Genomic DNA, 16,723 nt, shown 5'->3' on the forward strand with positions numbered 1-16,723 from the left:
ACTAGAGGTACAAGCATGTTAACGTATTACAATGCACAATTGTCACAATATTGATCGATTGAATGCATGCACATATGAAAGAGGAAAGGGAAAACTGAAGGAAGAGAATCATAGAAATCGACGATGCTTTGTTGAGCGGGATCGTCGGGTCACGAGGATGATCAATCATTGCTGAGATGGCCAGACCGGTCGTCAAAAGCAAATTTTACCAGGGCTTTGTGTTCCAGAGACTGGTAGAAACTGCATGGAACGTATCTGCAGTTAATCCCTGTCATACGAAGGGGCTGATGAGACTTGTCACTTTTATAACATGTCACGGGAATAGCAAAATCTCTATGTGGGGACTGGCAGTCAACACCAACATCGCCACATCACGACGTGTACTCCGCGGAAAATAGGAAACATCATGATAGGTGTTAGAAAGTAGCTGCACTTTCTGAATTATATGAGACATATTAGGTACCCAAAATACATAACCCACGGATATCCCTGTTCTGTTGTGTATGGGGACAAGTTGACTTAACCATGCGGTGTGTTCAAGATCTTTTTCATACTGTTTATAATTGTTTTTGTATCTAATTTTATGAAGGATCGTCAAGCCTATAGCTGTCTTGGCCCAATAGCCATCCACCTAGAATCCAGGGACAGCTGCGCCCTGGGCTATATTTCTCCTTATGTGTGTTTAAATGAAATTTCATCAACCATCATCTGGACTTTTGTGTCTACTATGTCATGGAACGCCTTCTTCACCATAATATTCTTTATATCGTGTTTCGTTCTATCCGCCTCATGCTTGCGCGTACTCCTTGTTAAAGGCTCTTCCAATGACCATACGTCTGATCTCGGAAGTACCGGCTCCAATCTCATATAGCTTAGCACTACGTCCAAAGTTAGTATGATGTTCCGAATGTATGTCATCAAGGACATTTCACTCTGTTCGTAAAAGGGGCCCTGATTGTATGGGGTGAACTTACTCTCGAAGTAATCTTGATGCAGGCATCTCCTCAACATATCCCATTCCACCCAGAAGTTGAATGCAATCAAGTGTGCACTCGGTCGCTCGCTCTGCGGCATACAAGATAGCTCCCGCGCAGTCCTGGGTGCGGATTAAGCCGTTCTCATCCACCGCCTTAGCTGTTGCGTAGGTGTAGCAACGGGAAGCCTGAAGCTTGGTGTACATGTCTGCCAGCTTGCCCTGAAGGAGCTGGTTGTGCGCAATGGGTTGACCAAACTGCTTGCGCTGGTGTGTGAAGGGCAGGGTAACGTCGAGTGCGGCTTGCATGATGCCCAGAGGTCCAGCGCTCAGGACTAGGCGCTCTAAGTCAAGACCCTCCATCAGCACTCTCACGCCTCCGTTAACCTTGCCGAGGATGTTCTCTGTGGGAACAAAGACACCATCGAACATGAGCTCGCCGGTGTTGCTACCACGCATGCCCATCTTATCGAGCTTGCGAGCACAGCTGAAACCCTCGGTTTTCGTGTCCACGATAAAGGCAGTGATGCCCTTTGAGTTCTTCTCTGGTTCTGTCTTTGCGTAGACCACGATAAAGTCGGCGTCAGGTCCGTTGGTGATCCACATCTTGGATCCGTTCAGGACATATCCACCATCCACGGCCTTTGCTGTTGTTCGCATGCTGACAACGTCGCTTCCCGCGCCGGACTCAGACATGGCCAGCGCGCCGACACTTGTGCCTGCAATGAGACCTGGTAGATACTTCTGCTTCTGCTCGGGTGAACCGTTGAGCTGTAGCTGGTTGACGCACAGCTGTGAATGTGCTGCGTAGCTGAGGCCAATAGATCCAGAGGCTCGTGATAGCTCCTCCATGACGATAATGTGCGCCTGGTAGCCCATGGCGAGACCTCCTACGTCCTCATCCGCTGTGATACCGAGGAAACCAGCTTCACCCAGTTTTTGCCACATCTCTGCTGGGAAGGCATTTGTCTTGTCTGTCTTTGCCGCCACCTCTTCTGTGATTTCGCGGCGCGTGAATTCTTGCACTCGCTCTCTCAACCCATCAAGCTCTTCATTTGAAGGGGCCTCGAAGCCCTTGGGGTGCTTGGATGAATGCAATCGTGACTGGATAGCGGGGAGAGTTACAGCTGGACGCCATTGACGGGCAACGACGGGGCGCGCCAATGATCTGAGGGTTCGTACGCTTGCCATTGTGAGTGTGTGATGAAGAAATATGAATGAGAATGAACGAGAAATGTATGTATACAAAGTCAAGGACCAAGAAAATATTTCTGCTTATCTTTCTTTCTTTGCTTTACTTTCCTGTCGACATTGAACCGACCGAGGGATTGAGACACGGCCAGTGAAGGCTACAATAGCCGCGTTGGGGTGACCCGGCTCTACACGGCTTCTAGCGGCCGGCCCGCTTACCCCAGGTTTTTGAGATACGTCACAAGCCTCGGCCTCTAGCGTAACCCGCGTCTCGGCTTTGGATAATTACTAGAGAGTGCTTCGTTTCCCGTCCCGACCGATTCCTTTGAGAGATGATATTCTTCTTCTTTTACTACTACTTCTACTTGTCATCGTAGATCCGTCTTGAGTAATTGGAACTTTTCCAATCTTCATAGAGCTTCCAGAATGGCTCTATCACGTTCGTCTCGTCAGGCGATGCTCCTTGGTCGCCAATTCGGTCGCCAGAGCTCCCGCTTACAGATATCCTCACAGAGACGAGCTGTCGCAAACCTCACCCCGCCACATCATGCAGGTGCTATCTCACGGATCCAAACTTCCGTGGATCCTTCGTCGGAAGAGTTCAAGGAGAATGAGAAGCAAATGAGCGAGGTCATGAGCCGCATGCAGGAACTCGCCCGCAAAATCCAGAAGGGAGGGTCTGATAAGGCCAGGCAGAAGCACATCGATCGCAAAAAGATGCTCCCCAGAGATCGAGTTACGGCATTAATCGACCCTGGGACGACATTTATGGAGCTCTCTCCTATGGCTGGATATGATCTGTACCCTGAAGCCGAGGTGCCAGCAGGTGGTATCATCACAGGTGTGGGTGTTGTCGAGGGCGTGACTTGTGTCATTGTCGCCAATGATAGCACTGTCAAGGGCGGTACATATTATCCCATTACAGTCAAGAAGCACTTGCGCGCTCAGGCCGTTGCCAGAGAAAACAAATTGCCGTACGTACACATAAGTAACAGTCCCATCATGGGGTCTCCCTTGACTGACAACTACCAGATGCATCTACCTCGTCGACAGCGGCGGCGCCAATCTCCCCCACCAGGCCGATGTTTTCCCCGATCAAAATCACTTTGGTCGCATCTTCTATAACCAGGCCCGCATGAGCTCGGAGGGTATCCCCCAAATCGCCGTAGTCATGGGCCCATGTACAGCTGGTGGTGCCTATGTCCCAGCTATGAGCGACGAGAGCATCATTGTTCAGGAGCAGGGTCACATTTTTCTTGCCGGTCCTCCTCTTGTCAAGGCAGCGACAGGAGAAGTTGTCAGCCATGAGGATTTGGGAGGTGGCAAGATGCACTCGTCTGTGTCTGGTGTAACAGATTACCTGGCCGTGGATGATGCCCATGCCGTAGTATTGGCCCGACGCTGCATCAGCAACCTGAACTGGCCCAAGAAGTCACCAGAGACGCAAGCTCCCAAGCCTACATACTTGGAGCCACTCCACAACCCAGAGGAGCTGCTTGGCATTGCTACCACCAACTTGCGAAAGCCTCTTCCCATCCGCGAGGTCATTGCTCGAGTTGTGGATGGCTCCGAATTCTCTGAATTCAAGCGCGACTTTGGCACCACTCTCGTGACTGGCTTCGCTGAAATTTACGGTCACAAGGTGGGTATTGTGGCCAACGACGGTATTCTCTTCGCCAAGTCGGCTGTCAAGGGCGCTCACTTCATCGAGCTCTGCTCGCAGCGTGGCATTCCCCTCGTGTTTCTCCAAAACATCTCTGGCTTCATGGTAGGCTCAGAGTCGGAGCGGGAGGGCATTGCAAAGCACGGCGCCAAGCTTGTGACTGCGGTGGCTTGCGCAGACGTGCCCAAGTTCACTGTCGTCATTGGTGGTAGCTACGGCGCTGGTAATTACGGAATGTGCGGGCGAGCATACAGCCCGCGGTTCTTGTGGATGTGGCCCAACGCCAAGGTGGGTGTCATGGGTAGCGAGCAACTCGCAGCTGTTATGGAAACAGTTGGAAAGACAGTCGATGCGGGCTTGAAGGAGCGCATCGAGAAGGAGAGCGACGCCACATTCTCTTCAGCGCGGTTATGGGTAGGTCACATGCGTATGAACCTTGTTGCATGGAATCAAGAACTAACACTTTTGCAGGACGATGGTATTATCCCTCCTCAACATACAAGACGGTACCTGGGTCTGGGTCTACAGGCTGCTATGGGAGGTAGAAATGAGGTCAAGGCGGGCGATACAAAGTTCGGTGTCTTCCGAATGTAGAAAACCATTAAAGTAAAAATATAGTAATGTATCAAAAGCAACTTCCAATCATGTGCCCTGTATGAACTACAGTACTGTACAGACGGATATGCACCTCGTATCGTTGGTGATCTGCTGCCCGCTGGGGCCTCATTCTCCTGACATAATAACCCTGTTGCATTTCGATAGCCTTATTCGTAAGCTTACACGATGTTTGGACTCGTTCACACCTTATGAATGGGTAATGCACCCTTTCAGTACTTATTATCATTAGAAACAGAATCAGATATGTACGGGAGAGGTTGAAGTACATGTATTTTGGGTATAATATCCACATTAAGTCGATTACCCTAGAGAGAATACGAGAAAAACGAACTCATCAAAATCAATGATCGACATGTGCGCACCAACCCTTGGAGCTATGGGCCGATGACGCGAAACGACTAGGACCCCCCACCCTCCACCACATGCAAGCTTGAAACACGCTAAGGAATCCAGCCCAAGCAAGTCTTTAAGCACTTGCGCCTTGATTGTGTATGCAGTTTCCATCATCAAAAGCCTGAGCCATTGGCTTTTGTCCAATATGAGCCGTAGCAAACAAAAACACTTCAATCGTCCTGTCTCAGCTGTGTCACGTTGCTTCTGCTTTTTGGTCACAAGTTCGTCCAATCAAGGAAGTGGTCGATCGAGGTCGGATCTTGGCTCTAAAAAGGTGAAACATAGTCTTCATCCGTTAACTTTTGAGTCTGAGGGTGTCTCGTAAGATGCAGACAGCACACGACATGACACGACACGATACATAACAGAAAAAGCAGCGCCGGATATCCGTATACTGGCGACTTTTCCCGCTATTCCGAGGTGCCAAATTGTTAGAAATTAGCATGACCAACAGATGAGTTAAATAAAAGGATTCGTAAAGAAATTAAAGGAAAGTAACTCTGCCCATGTGAAATCGCGCATGACTGTGACTAGTGCGTCGAACAAATTGAATCTCATTTATTAAGCTTCACGAGTGTATTCGATGTGATCGTCAATGATCCGAGGGACGGGCGCTCATTGCCGCGTATTGAAATTCATGTTCTGTAAGAGCTAGCCTACCTCTACCTGCTAGTTAAGCCCGGCTGGTATCAGCCCGTCCATCCGGCGGAACGGTTCAGTTCGTCCAGACCTCGCGGTTCCATCGTGTTCTGTCTCATCATGTTCGGCCCTAGATGGAGTTTGATCAAGGCTGACTGGACTGAACTCAATATTTGCTTGGACTCAAAGTGGAGGAATCTAAAGAAAGGATTTGGCCATGTGCTTATGCACCGGCGGAGCCATATTATATTGTGTTTAATTAATGAGCTGAGAAAAACAAAGTTTATGGAAAGGACTCTACATCATTTTAACACATGCTATATGTGTAAGCAGCAAAATATGACCGCTGGGATTTATCCAGCAGAGGACCTCGTGGCATATTTGTGTTAGTATTCTGAACAGTGATGATGGATCTCGGCTGCAGGAACAGAATGCGCTAGTGTTTCTACTAAGACATATTTGGCAGGGGATCGACACAACCTTGAACTTGCTGTGGATAGCACTCTGTAGGCAGGCACGTACTCACTTATAAATTGGCTTCTAGGGGGTTTCGATTTGTGACATGCTTGATACTCTTTTATGATTGGTGGGACTGACAGAAGAGACGGAAGACAGGTCGATTGAGCCAGTAGAAAACAGTGGCTTGGGGGAAAACGGTAAACCGTTAGCCGAAGCAACGAACGGATAGAAACGCCCTTTTCAGAGGTCATGGCCGCTACCCCTTCATATATATTTCTCTTTGCCTGTTTGCTCTGCGCTCTGTGCTTGTTCTAGCCTCGATTCAGAGCCTTTGAATGGTCAGAGGCGCCTTTATGTTACAATGCCAACGGTCCTGTTGATGAGAAAGTGTCAATTAGAAGTCATTGCTTTGATAGAAGGGTAATACTAATGAATGAAGCTATCGTTCCATTGTTATTTCGTCCAGCCCAGTGCTGAATCGTCCTGTTTCGTGCTTTCCCTGGTCAACCTTAACAACCTAACCTCAAGGGTCTGTCCCCAATAGCCTCACCATACACAGGGCAGGTACCTCTCTACCTTGTCCGCACCGTCTTTCCATTTTCACTCCTTCCTCCCCCCTCTCGCTTCCGCTCCTTCCATCTCATCTCTCACCCGCACTCCTGTGTCCCTCGATAAGCCTGCCTCGACCCGAGTTGTCGTCGTCTGCGCCTCGTTACATTCGTTTTTCTCTCTAACCACTTCGATGCCTCTTCGTTTGTGCCAAGCTACTATAGCATTGCACACCTTCTTTTTTTAAAACTTCTTTTTTCTCCTGCTATTTTCGGTGTCCCCAGAGGATAATCAGATCTGCGTTCTGTTTTTCTTTTTTCTTTTGTTTGGCCACTTTGATAGTCGCATCAGCCACAAAATAATTTCGTGGTTGAAGAAGAACGAAATCGCAAGAGCAGGAGCCGATAATTCAAAAGCCTCAATAGGTGCCCGACCTTTTCCTTTGCGACTGTCGGTATCTCATCGATCCGAACCTCCTCCATTCACAACCGTTACCGTCTCGACACCTGGAGCAACCTCAAACCATCCAGACGCAACTTTGAAACGCGATTCGTCCAACTTGGTGACACGCCTCGTCCACCTCTTCCGTCTTAACTGGCACAACAACGGCCACTGGGTTTTCATCTTTCCGCTGACACTGGATCACTGCATTTGCTCGTCGCATTGATCTCTTTTTTGAATCGTTGATCGCGAGCCCCTGTGACGTATCAATTATATACTACTGGTTTGCCTGCTACAGCAGAGCTCCGCTTCGACTTAATTCGTCACGACCAAGTGATATTGTAGAAACTGCGACCTTTCTCGGTATGTCTCCAACTTTGCTGCTTTGCATTCATTGAGATGATGCGATTTCAACATCAAACTCATTTTCTTACTTCATTTCTTGGCTGTGTTGCTATTTATCCCTTCTAACACTGATATTCTGCATAGTTCATTTCATATTTGCATTGCTTCAGCGACTGCGAGGTCTGGTTCACCGTGCAACAAACGCTCATTTTTGGTTCGATTCGTCTTATCTTCTTCTACATTCGTTTCTATCTCGTTCTCGTCTTATCTATTATTACTTTCCGCTTGCCGGAATTCTTGCGAAATCGACATAGCCTGCGGTTGTACGACTTGGTCGATCCGGAAAAGTCGAATTTTCATGCTGCAACACAACATCTCGGATAGAATCATCTCCACCATATACGAACGCTGTGCCAGTGCTTCTTGAACCATCGACCCTAGGCGCCGCAAACCGACGGATACCGTATCGTTTCATCATTTCTATTCTTTACGACTCGGCGGCTTCGTACATACAGTTGAACTGCATGCAGAAGCCTGTCACCAAGTCCCTAACCGTGTGACACTGTTTGAATGAACTCTCGACTTCGCATAAGGACAACCAAATGAGTCAACCATACGATGGAAGGGGTATGGACCCATACTCGGGATCTACGAGAAGAGCACGCGAGAGAACACAAGGTGGATATTCGCGACATCAACCAACATATTCAGATCCCATGGAAGATGACCCGCCTGGCGAGCTCAGGGCTCCTCCTCCTCGCCGACCCATGGGCGCAAATACCATGGGACAATCCAGGATTCCAAAATCTAAGCACGCGGTAGACAGAAGTGGGAACTCTGGCCTCACCATATCTCGACCTCAACAAGTACCTCAATGGCCTTTGTCTGGCCCTCCTATGGCTGCCATGAACCAGCCTGAGGCTGAGCCATACCGACCACCCCCCGGCAAACCAACCCAGGCCCCTCGACGGCCTCCTCGACCCAGCCAAGTTCCTTCATTACTCGACCAGTCTCGACTCCAAGAACCGACTCCAGTATTTCTCACCCCAGAACCCGAAGAATACGACTCTGCTGTTCCCCCTTCTCCATCATCGCGAAATACTATCTCTAGTCTCGGATCTGTCCCTGACTTCCCAGAACCCAGCCAAGTTCAAGCAGCCAACAGACGAAGTACCTATCTTGGACCTCCCCCATCAGCGAGACGAGGCGTCTCATCATTCTACTCACACGCGTCGTTTGTCTCGCCAATTCCTGAAGAAAGTCTTAACTCAAGGTCGCACGATTCATACGCATCAAGTGCTGCCATGCCCGATAGCTGGCGCGGAGGCTCTCCAGTTGGCAGTCCTTCGTATTATGACGACGGGGCTACTGACAGGAGTCAAGACGAAGATTTTCATGACGAGAGTAAATTGGTCCGCAGCGCTAGCATTGGGAAACGAGGAAAGCCTTCCCTCGTCAATACAAAATCGGTTATTATGGAACCTAGTTACCGGCCCGCACCATCTCCAGTCCAACCCTTCGATTCTGGAACTGGTTATATCGACGCATCATCAAGCTCGTCAAATACACTCCCGCTGGGAAGGACATCTGCCACTGGGCAAAACCCTCACGATAGCCTAAGCCCAGACGCTATTCTCGGAGCATTTGCAGCCGCCAGTGCAACCAATCTGTCGGAGTCACAGGCGCCTGCACCATCACCATCGCCTCAGTCTTATAACCGCCTCTCAGCGATTCGACGACCACCGAAGCTGGACATCGATGCCGTTCGAAAAGCGGAGGAGAGAGGCAGTATGACAAGTTTGCCTGATTTGATCCGACGAGCAACTCGACTTGCAACTATGATTGATCATGGCAAACGACCAGGGAGCCGATTTGATAACCTGAACGATTTCTTCGACGACAAGGGTCAGATGCGAGGGGGTGATAAGGAAAACTCAGGTGAGATAGTCTACGTCAGACTTGCTGTCTTTTTACTTACATTTAATAGGTCTATCGGATATGCTAGCAGCATTCCCTCCTCCCGCGCAGCCGACAGGCCGACAAAGTCGCGGCTCTTGGTTCCGTACAACGTCCTGGCCTCTTGCACCTGGCCCTGGACAAGGTAACGGACCGTCGCGAAATGGCCAGCGCGGGGGGACCCCCTCAGATGAGGGACAAGGCAAACCACGCCGGCGTTGCTGCGGGCTCCCTGTCTGGGCGTTTGTTATGTTGATGATACTGCTGTTGTGCATTATCGTGGCTGCTGTGCTTGTTCCGCTAGAATTCTTTGTCTTTAAGAACTTGGGAAACCACGACAAGCCTCAATCTGCACTGGCTCAGTGTCAACAATCACTTAAATGTCAGAACGGTGGAACAAACATCATGTCTCAGGGCACTTGCTCGTGCATCTGTACGAATGGCTTCACGGGCTCGGACTGCAGCGTTGCGGGATCTGATGGTTGCACAATGACAGACTTTGGTGGCGATCTCAGCAATGTGACTCTAGGAAAGAACATTCCACGTCTCATTGAGGATAGCGCAAAAAACTTCTCCATTCCTCTATCTGGTACCGCCATCATGGCCAAGTTGAACTCCCAAGAGCTGTCCTGCATTGCTCAAAATTCACTGGTCACTTTTGATGGTGCAGCTTCGCGCAAAAGGGGACTCATGCTGGACCAGGACAAACGCGAGGCGCATGCCGCCTCTCTGGTACCTCGTGCACCCGAATCCGCTACTGCCATTGTCGTATCTTCAGAGACTGCAAACCCTACTAAACTGATTGTTGATGAAGGAAGCCCAGAAGGCGTTCCGACCACGACTGGAAGTGCAACCAAAAGCTCAAGCACAGCTGTCCCCACGCAAACACAGACTCCTACGAACAAGTTTCAGATTACCAACGAGGTTTTAGACTTTGCACGGGTCGCTGTACTTTTTGTTCTCCAGCAGCAGGATCTGGATAGCGCTCAAGACACACAGTCTAGCATTGATAAGTTCTTTGCTAAGGCTCGTAAAGACGATGGGGTGCTCGTAAAGGAGGCTGAGAATGTCAGTATCGGTGACAAGAAGTCAGTGGATCTTCTGAGGTACAAGATTACCCTTGGGTCAAGCACAGTTGGGGGGAACGTCAAACGTCATACCTTGTTTGTGAAAACTACTCCTGCTTACGTGTCTGTTCGGCACAGAGCAGTACACACTTGGAGACAAGGCAGAACAGAGGCCATCCAAAAAAATTAAACGAGGAGTAGACGTTGTATATAATGCGTGAACATAGGTAAATATGCATTTCTCGATAATGGGGCCAGTTCATTCCGGTGTCTTGTTTGTTTTGTTTTAACCAAGGCTGGCCCGTGGCTGGTAATGAGTGAGGGTGCGAGATAGGATCGATTGATGAAAAAGAAGATGAAGCTAGAAGCAAGAAGATAGATTTTGCATACAAAGTCCAGAGGTCCTTTCCTCTTTTCCTTTTATTGTATTTAACCTCCCTTCAATGGATACCTCGAGACTAGCGTGGGCGTTTTCAAAAAGGAGGCCTCGGTGTTCAATGGCACAATTCCCGTTAATGAAAGATATTTCAGAGATATTGTTCCTTATCTGTTTGTGATTGAGTGCCTCTTATGACTCTAACTTTATAAATCAGGGCTGGTAGAACACCTCCTCAACAGGTTTCCACCAGGATGGCTCGCCAGCCTCTGAGCTCACAGCCCCGGGAACAAGGCTTTCCTGCCAGGAATCGGTCATCTTCCACCATTCTCTAACACGAGGGTTTTGCGCCATCCTTTCCATGTCGCCGCTGTAGTCTGAACCGATATACTTGAACGAAGCGAAGAGGACGTGGCTCTGGTCATCGTAGAAGATGCTGTCTGTAGGATCCCGTCATGTCAGCCACTTGATTAAACCTTGAGGAGAGTGTTGTCATCGTACAATCTCTGATGTTGCTCTCAGCGATTTGCTTTAGGACATCTGGCCAGACGCGGGCGTGGACCTCCTTGTACTCTGCGAGGTGCTCTGGCTTAAGCTTGATGATTTGAGCGAAGCGACGAGGTGTTTGCGACATTTTGAGCTATTCTGGTGCTGGGAGGCTATGTGAGTGTGAGGTGCCACTTATGCAAAGGATGAGAATACACAAACATCAACAATAAGATTCTGGCTAATGGAAGAGCAAGGCAGTAATATTATATAAACTCGGTAATCGGGCTAGAGAGAAGCGAGTTTATCTGTCCCCTCTACAACCCCGCAAATAACACTGCGTTTACAACCTATCCACTTACACGACTTGGGATCGTGGGATCGCCCAAAGTGGAAGCGAAAGCGGGAGTGAGAACGGGAATGGAACTCTACAAATTTAATCTTCAGGATCCGCACTCTGTGGGGGCTGGATGCTGCGTAATGTCACGAGTTATGTACAATAATCGTGTATTTACAGTGTATATGCCCGCAAGGTTGATGTAGTGAGTAGCAATTCGACGACGATTTCCCTCCTTCAATAATGCTGGAGCATTATCAATCAACGTTGATTAGAATGAAACCGCTGTTGGCCATTTTAGATTGGGGATGTTTCAAAGATATCATTTTATTCATTCTAAATAATGTCTGGGTAGCTAGAATGGAACCCGATAGACACGACTCAGACCTTGAAAGAGAGGACAGTAACGTTCAAAACTCGTTACCTGTGATGCTACGACTACTATGAGGCGTTTCCATCCAATTCGTAAAAACATGATTCCGTTCATGGTGCATCCAACGCTATAACGCCTATTCCAAACCCAAATCACAAGTAAAATCAATCTTGGAATCGATAACACGCCTTCAGTAGAAGTTCTGTGTTGGTAGTGTTTCGCCGTTCCCTTTTTCTATACAGACCGAGTTGCGTACGGGCACATTGTCGTGAAAGTTTAATCTAGTTGCGTGGCTCATACTGAGGAAGAGTCTCACTGAGAATAGACTTCTCGTCCTCAACAGGAAGCTCGACGAAAGGGACTTGATGATAAGCACCTCGGTGCTTATCAGATTCCCTAGATTCACCTCTGAAGAGACAAATCAGACGGTGGACCATACTAAAAAGGCACATAACGAAACTAAAAGTGGTTAGCATACGAAGCCAAGAACGACAGGATCCAACGTACAATGCAACTCCAACACCAGCAGCAACACCCATGAGAACGGGGATGACGATGTATGCGGCAACGTGCTTGAGAACCTCAACCATGGACTGCTCAGGCTTCTTGTGCATGAGTGGACCATGCTTAAAGTTGTCGGTAGGCTTGTTCTCAGCCTTGCCAGAACCGTGGTATGGCTTGTGGCCGTGTTCGTGGCCATGATGAGGCTTCTTTCCGTGGCAGCCCTTAAACTTATCCTTGACGCCCTTCCATGTGTCGTGGACCACGTCCTTGGTTCGACACCACATGTCGCAATCCTCTGGGGCCTTCTCACCAGTTCCCTTAACTTCGATATTTCCGATGAGAATCTCTCCGCTCAGAGACTTGATAAGCTTGACTGTAACAGGAGGAACGCCGTCGACGAATCGATCGCCAACTTCAATAATTCGCACTTCGACGTTGACAATTTCCATATGCTGATCCTCGTCGATTCCTTCAGGGCGAATGGCTAGACCATATCCCAGTCGACGCATATCACTCTTGCCATTGCCCTTGATAACAGCAGCTGACAGATCGCCATTCCATGGGTCGGCACGTGGGTAAAGTTCGAAGCCGTTAAGGACCAGGCGACGGTCCTTAATACCAAAGTCGAGTTCTAAATGAGTATCTTTTCCACGGCACTGAAGGCAAGGGACATCGATGGCTTGTTCATATGCGGTGGCGGGGAGCTCAAAGGTGCCGGCGTCGATGGGTAGAGCGCGGAAGATGCCATCGTCCTTGTCGGAAGTTTCGGGGACGATGAGAATTGCAGCAGCAGTGGCCGCGAAGGCGAGCGGCTTGAAAAGCATGATGCGATTGATGAGATTTGATGTATGTTGTGTTGTGCAGAATGAATGATGATGGATTGTGTGTGTGGAAAGATGGAAGTCTGAAGTTAAGTTTGGTGCAGTAGCGTGCCTTCTTAGACTTTGCCTTGCACTTGCATCGGATGTCTCGGTGGCAAGGGCTCCGCTTTTGGTAAGGCGTCAGGTGCGTGAGGCATGAATCTGGGGCCGGGAAGGAGGGAGAGACCCCTCTCCGATGACCGATGACGACGATTCCAAGTCATGAGTGATTGGCTAAACCAAATACGACCATACAATCTTTTTCGCTTCCGCGTACATGATTTTATGTTAGTCATTAATGAATACTACCTACAACTGATGCACAATGAATACTATGAATGCAATAATTGTTCATTTTTGGACACATTATCCTGGTGCATTCATCAGTCGCCTATGATCCACACTTGTCTCACTTTCTACTCATTTTTTTCGAAGTAACCAGCAATTGTCACAACATTGGTGCGGATACGGAACAATCATCTCAGTCTCAGCATAAATTAATAGAGTGATTTAGGTAAATCTTGTACATGGATCCTCTTCCATCCATCCATTCATCCAGACAGAACAATTCTTCCCCATCGAGGCCTCCCCTAAACCTTACTTAATCCCTGCTTGGTGGTCCACAATACGTATATCCGGATCTTGAGAGTAGCCCGAACTACCGAAACCAACAGGGCTGAATCAGAAATAGAGTCCAGCCAAGAAAACTAACAAAGAAAACGAGACCCCTTAATAACGAAATGGTCCGAGGGGGAATGAATGCTATACAGACACCATCCAAGTCGTTTGTATCCATGTCGGCGGCAAGACTAATCTTCACTCTCCAAAGCCTGTCCATGCCACAAACTGTTGATTTTGTCCTTGACGTTCTCCCATCGACGTCGCCAAGCGCTCCTCTTGCTCACACCTCCGCCGTCAAGACCGATACCAACATCAGTCATGTTCTGGTGACGGTGAATCGGGAAGTCGTTTCCCCATGGGAAGTTGGGGTCCGCGGGCACCACCTCTGACGGAATCACTCTGTCGGTAGGGGTAGGGTAGTCATCCCATACCGAATGGGACTCCTCTGCCCGGACGGTGGTCACCGTCTTGAATGTCGTGGGCGATCCATGGGTGCTTGTGTCTATGTCTTCACAGATTAGTATAATTCGATTGATTGCTTGGAACAGCACAAACCTTTTGCGACAAACGTTTCGGTCATGTTCGACCAATGCGCCGTGTCGTAGCTTGCCATCGAGTGTGCAGTCGAGCAATCGTCGGTGGTCGAGCCCGCTGACGATAACCCATACGGAGGATAGTCCAGCAACTCCGTGCAAGTCGATGAGGTCGTAGACGAAGATTTGCAGGGAGTAGTTTCACCTGCTTGACGATCCGAAGTGTATATGGTCGTCAGAGTATCAATCGCCAAAGATGCCACTCGTGAGAGTGTCGAGTTAGTCACAGGGAAGGGTGTCAAGGCAGAGTTGTCGGCGGAAGTCGCTATTCCCTTTGCGCTACCAGTAGTAAGAAAGGTACCAGATGCTTCGGACCAGGAGGTTGGCGTCTCTGAAGAATGTACAGATACCAAGGTTGTGTTTATCCATGTTGAGGTAGTCGGAGTGACTGCGGCATTAGACAAACGAGAGGTACTTGGTTCCCCCAAAGTGGTAGTGCGAAACAAAGTCGTGGTACTGGTGTAGGAGATAGACAGTGAAGACTCGTCAGTCGAGTTCTGGAACCTAGACAGAGATGTGCTTGGATCTGCCAAAGTAGTAGTGAGGACCAGTGTTGTGGTACGAGTATAAGAAGTTGAATCTGAAGCCTTGCTGCTGAGATTACCAGTAACGAAACGGGACGTAGTTGGCTCAGACACAGTGGTAGTAATAAACAACGTTGTAGTTTGAGTATACGAAGTTGACTCTGAAGTCTCACTGTTTCGGTTGCGGTCAGTCACTCGAGGCAAACCGAATGTTGGAGCGACTGTTTTTCGTGTAAACTCCCAAGTTGACCAAGTTGTCCAAGGTTCCGGGTCAGGAGTCCATGAAACGATCGACGAGAAGGTAATAGTAGCTGTAGCAGTCGAGTTAGAGCTGGGGAACAGGGGTGCGCTTGTACTCGAAGCAGATCCCGAGGATCCAGGTACACTCCAGTGCCGAGTCGCGTTTGATGTATGATACTTCCGCTCGCTTGTTGAGGTCGATTCCTTGTAAGGCGTGGAGAAGGCTCCTGGAGTGCTGATGACAGTAGGATGAGTCCATGTGCCTATTGGTGGAAGCGGAATACCGGTACTCGTCAATGTCGCGTTTGATGGAAAGGGAAAAGGGGGTGTGCTATTCAAGGACGAGGAAATGATACCAGTCGACCAAAACTTAGGATCTGTAGGGGTGATTATTGTCACCAAGATATCTGTGTACGTTTTGGTATAGACACTGCCGGATATAGTAGTGAGTGTAACATGATTTGTAGTTGGGAAAGGAGGCGTAACAGTCACCGTTCCGTTCAAATTGTAAGTGGCAGTACTCATACTTGACTTGATCTGGGTACTCGACATGGCTGTTTGAACAGTGGAATTGGCAGGCCCTTGTGCGGAATTGGTAGCGTTCCATGAGCGGTACGTAGTGAAAGTCAGCTTGGAAGAAGTCAAGTTGCCAAATGGTGGAGTGTACGTTGCGGAACCCGCGGTCAAAGTTGAGTTGATGTACGGAGCAGTCGCACTCAGGCCTGAACCAGCTGCGGACAACGAAGTTTGCGGGTCTTGAGAGTTGGTGATCTTGGCAGAATCAGTCAGTATCGTCGAAGACACCGTTGGCTTCCATTCAATTGACGTGTTGGTCGGGAAGGGCACGTTGGTAGGCCGCCAGGTAATGATGGGAGTGCTTATTATGCCTGTAGGATTGCTGGCAGGTGTAGACAAAGACCCAACTGAACTTATGTCGGACTCGACGGTCTTAGAAAAGTTGTAACCACTGCTGTGAGCAGCCGTAAGCTTGGCAGAAGATGTCAAACCTGTTGGCTTGTGGCTAGTCGCGATGGTCGAAATCCAAGTAGACCTGATCACTGTTACGTTGTCAAAAGGTGGTGATACTGAACCAGTTGCCACGCTGGGTGGAGTCATGGGAGTGGTAATGATCGAAAACGAAAAGCTCGTGAAGGAGATTGGGGGAAAGCCCACAGTAGGTACGGAATGATGTGGCTCGACTAATGTCGAAGTAGGCCAATCGAACAACGAGCTCGTCTCCTGGGAAGATGAAATTTCCATGCGGGTCGTAGAAGAGTTGAAAAGCGAAGCAGTAGATGTCGAATAATCTGTCGAGACAGAGCCACTGGTTACACCTGTAGCATTCCCCGGTGGAGAAACACCGCCAGGAATGAAAGTGATGACCGAAGTTTCTGAGGCGGTTGTAGTCGTAAGAGAGTTGTCGACTGCGTTCGACGTCGCGTTGACTGGCAGGGCGCTAGATGCAACCAAGGTGTCTGAAGATGTTTGAATGGGGATTGTCGTAGCATCTGACTC

At 49.0% G+C, this 16,723-nt stretch overlaps 5 protein-coding genes across 5 annotated transcripts; 2 read left to right on the top strand and 3 right to left on the bottom strand.

Annotated features, from left to right (window-relative positions):
* Nucleotides 1–608: 608 nt before the first annotated feature.
* FGSG_08510 (isovaleryl-CoA dehydrogenase) lies at nt 609–2,223 on the bottom strand. The gene is made up of 2 exons (XM_011321948.1): nt 975–2,223; nt 609–878 (listed from the first exon to the last, which is right to left on the bottom strand). The coding sequence occupies exons 1-2, from the start codon at nt 2,162–2,164 to the stop codon at nt 788–790; spliced, it is 1,281 nt and encodes a 426-aa protein (XP_011320250.1). The 5' UTR covers nt 2,165–2,223; the 3' UTR covers nt 609–787.
* Nucleotides 2,224–2,429: 206 nt separating this feature from the next.
* Nucleotides 2,430–4,471, top strand: FGSG_08509 (methylcrotonoyl-CoA carboxylase subunit beta). The gene is made up of 3 exons (XM_011321949.1): nt 2,430–3,138; nt 3,197–4,241; nt 4,299–4,471. Exons 1-3 carry the CDS (start codon nt 2,591–2,593, stop codon nt 4,419–4,421), a joined length of 1,716 nt encoding a protein of 571 aa, XP_011320251.1. The 5' UTR covers nt 2,430–2,590; the 3' UTR covers nt 4,422–4,471.
* Nucleotides 4,472–7,873: 3,402 nt separating this feature from the next.
* On the top strand, nt 7,874–10,484 carry FGSG_08508 (uncharacterized protein; the record flags this gene model as incomplete). The annotated part of the gene is made up of 2 exons (XM_011321950.1): nt 7,874–9,209; nt 9,259–10,484. 2 exons carry the CDS (start codon nt 7,874–7,876, stop codon nt 10,482–10,484), a joined length of 2,562 nt encoding a protein of 853 aa, XP_011320252.1.
* A 399-nt stretch (nt 10,485–10,883) lies between these two features.
* On the bottom strand, nt 10,884–11,304 carry FGSG_08507 (uncharacterized protein; the record flags this gene model as incomplete). The annotated part of the gene is made up of 2 exons (XM_011321951.1): nt 10,884–11,110; nt 11,172–11,304. 2 exons carry the CDS (start codon nt 11,302–11,304, stop codon nt 10,884–10,886), a joined length of 360 nt encoding a protein of 119 aa, XP_011320253.1.
* Nucleotides 11,305–11,669: 365 nt separating this feature from the next.
* Nucleotides 11,670–13,266, bottom strand: FGSG_08506 (uncharacterized protein). The gene is made up of 2 exons (XM_011321952.1): nt 12,374–13,266; nt 11,670–12,325 (listed from the first exon to the last, which is right to left on the bottom strand). The coding sequence occupies exons 1-2, from the start codon at nt 13,192–13,194 to the stop codon at nt 12,148–12,150; spliced, it is 999 nt and encodes a 332-aa protein (XP_011320254.1). The 5' UTR covers nt 13,195–13,266; the 3' UTR covers nt 11,670–12,147.
* Nucleotides 13,267–16,723: the final 3,457 nt, after the last annotated feature.

The sequence above is a fragment of the Fusarium graminearum genome, chromosome 2 (genome assembly GCF_000240135.3).
Source record: "Fusarium graminearum PH-1 chromosome 2, whole genome shotgun sequence".
Taxonomy (NCBI): Eukaryota; Fungi; Ascomycota; class Sordariomycetes; order Hypocreales; family Nectriaceae; genus Fusarium; species Fusarium graminearum.

Excerpts from the sequence above, each read along its gene's own strand:
- FGSG_08506 (XM_011321952.1), bottom strand. The coding sequence starts at position 13,194 with ATGCTTTTCAAGCCGCTCGCCTTCGCGGCCACTGCTGCTGCAATTCTC. Across the intron at positions 12,326-12,373 it reads GCTGGTGTTGGAGTTGCATT|TTTCGTTATGTGCCTTTTTA; the intron begins GTACGTTGGATC and ends AACCACTTTTAG.
- FGSG_08510 (XM_011321948.1), bottom strand. The coding sequence starts at position 2,164 with ATGGCAAGCGTACGAACCCTCAGATCATTGGCGCGCCCCGTCGTTGCC. Across the intron at positions 879-974 it reads GCATCAAGATTACTTCGAGA|TGCTAAGCTATATGAGATTG; the intron begins GTAAGTTCACCC and ends CTTTGGACGTAG.
- FGSG_08509 (XM_011321949.1), top strand. The coding sequence starts at position 2,591 with ATGGCTCTATCACGTTCGTCTCGTCAGGCGATGCTCCTTGGTCGCCAA. Across the intron at positions 3,139-3,196 it reads GCCAGAGAAAACAAATTGCC|ATGCATCTACCTCGTCGACA; the intron begins GTACGTACACAT and ends GACAACTACCAG. Across the intron at positions 4,242-4,298 it reads TCTCTTCAGCGCGGTTATGG|GACGATGGTATTATCCCTCC; the intron begins GTAGGTCACATG and ends ACACTTTTGCAG.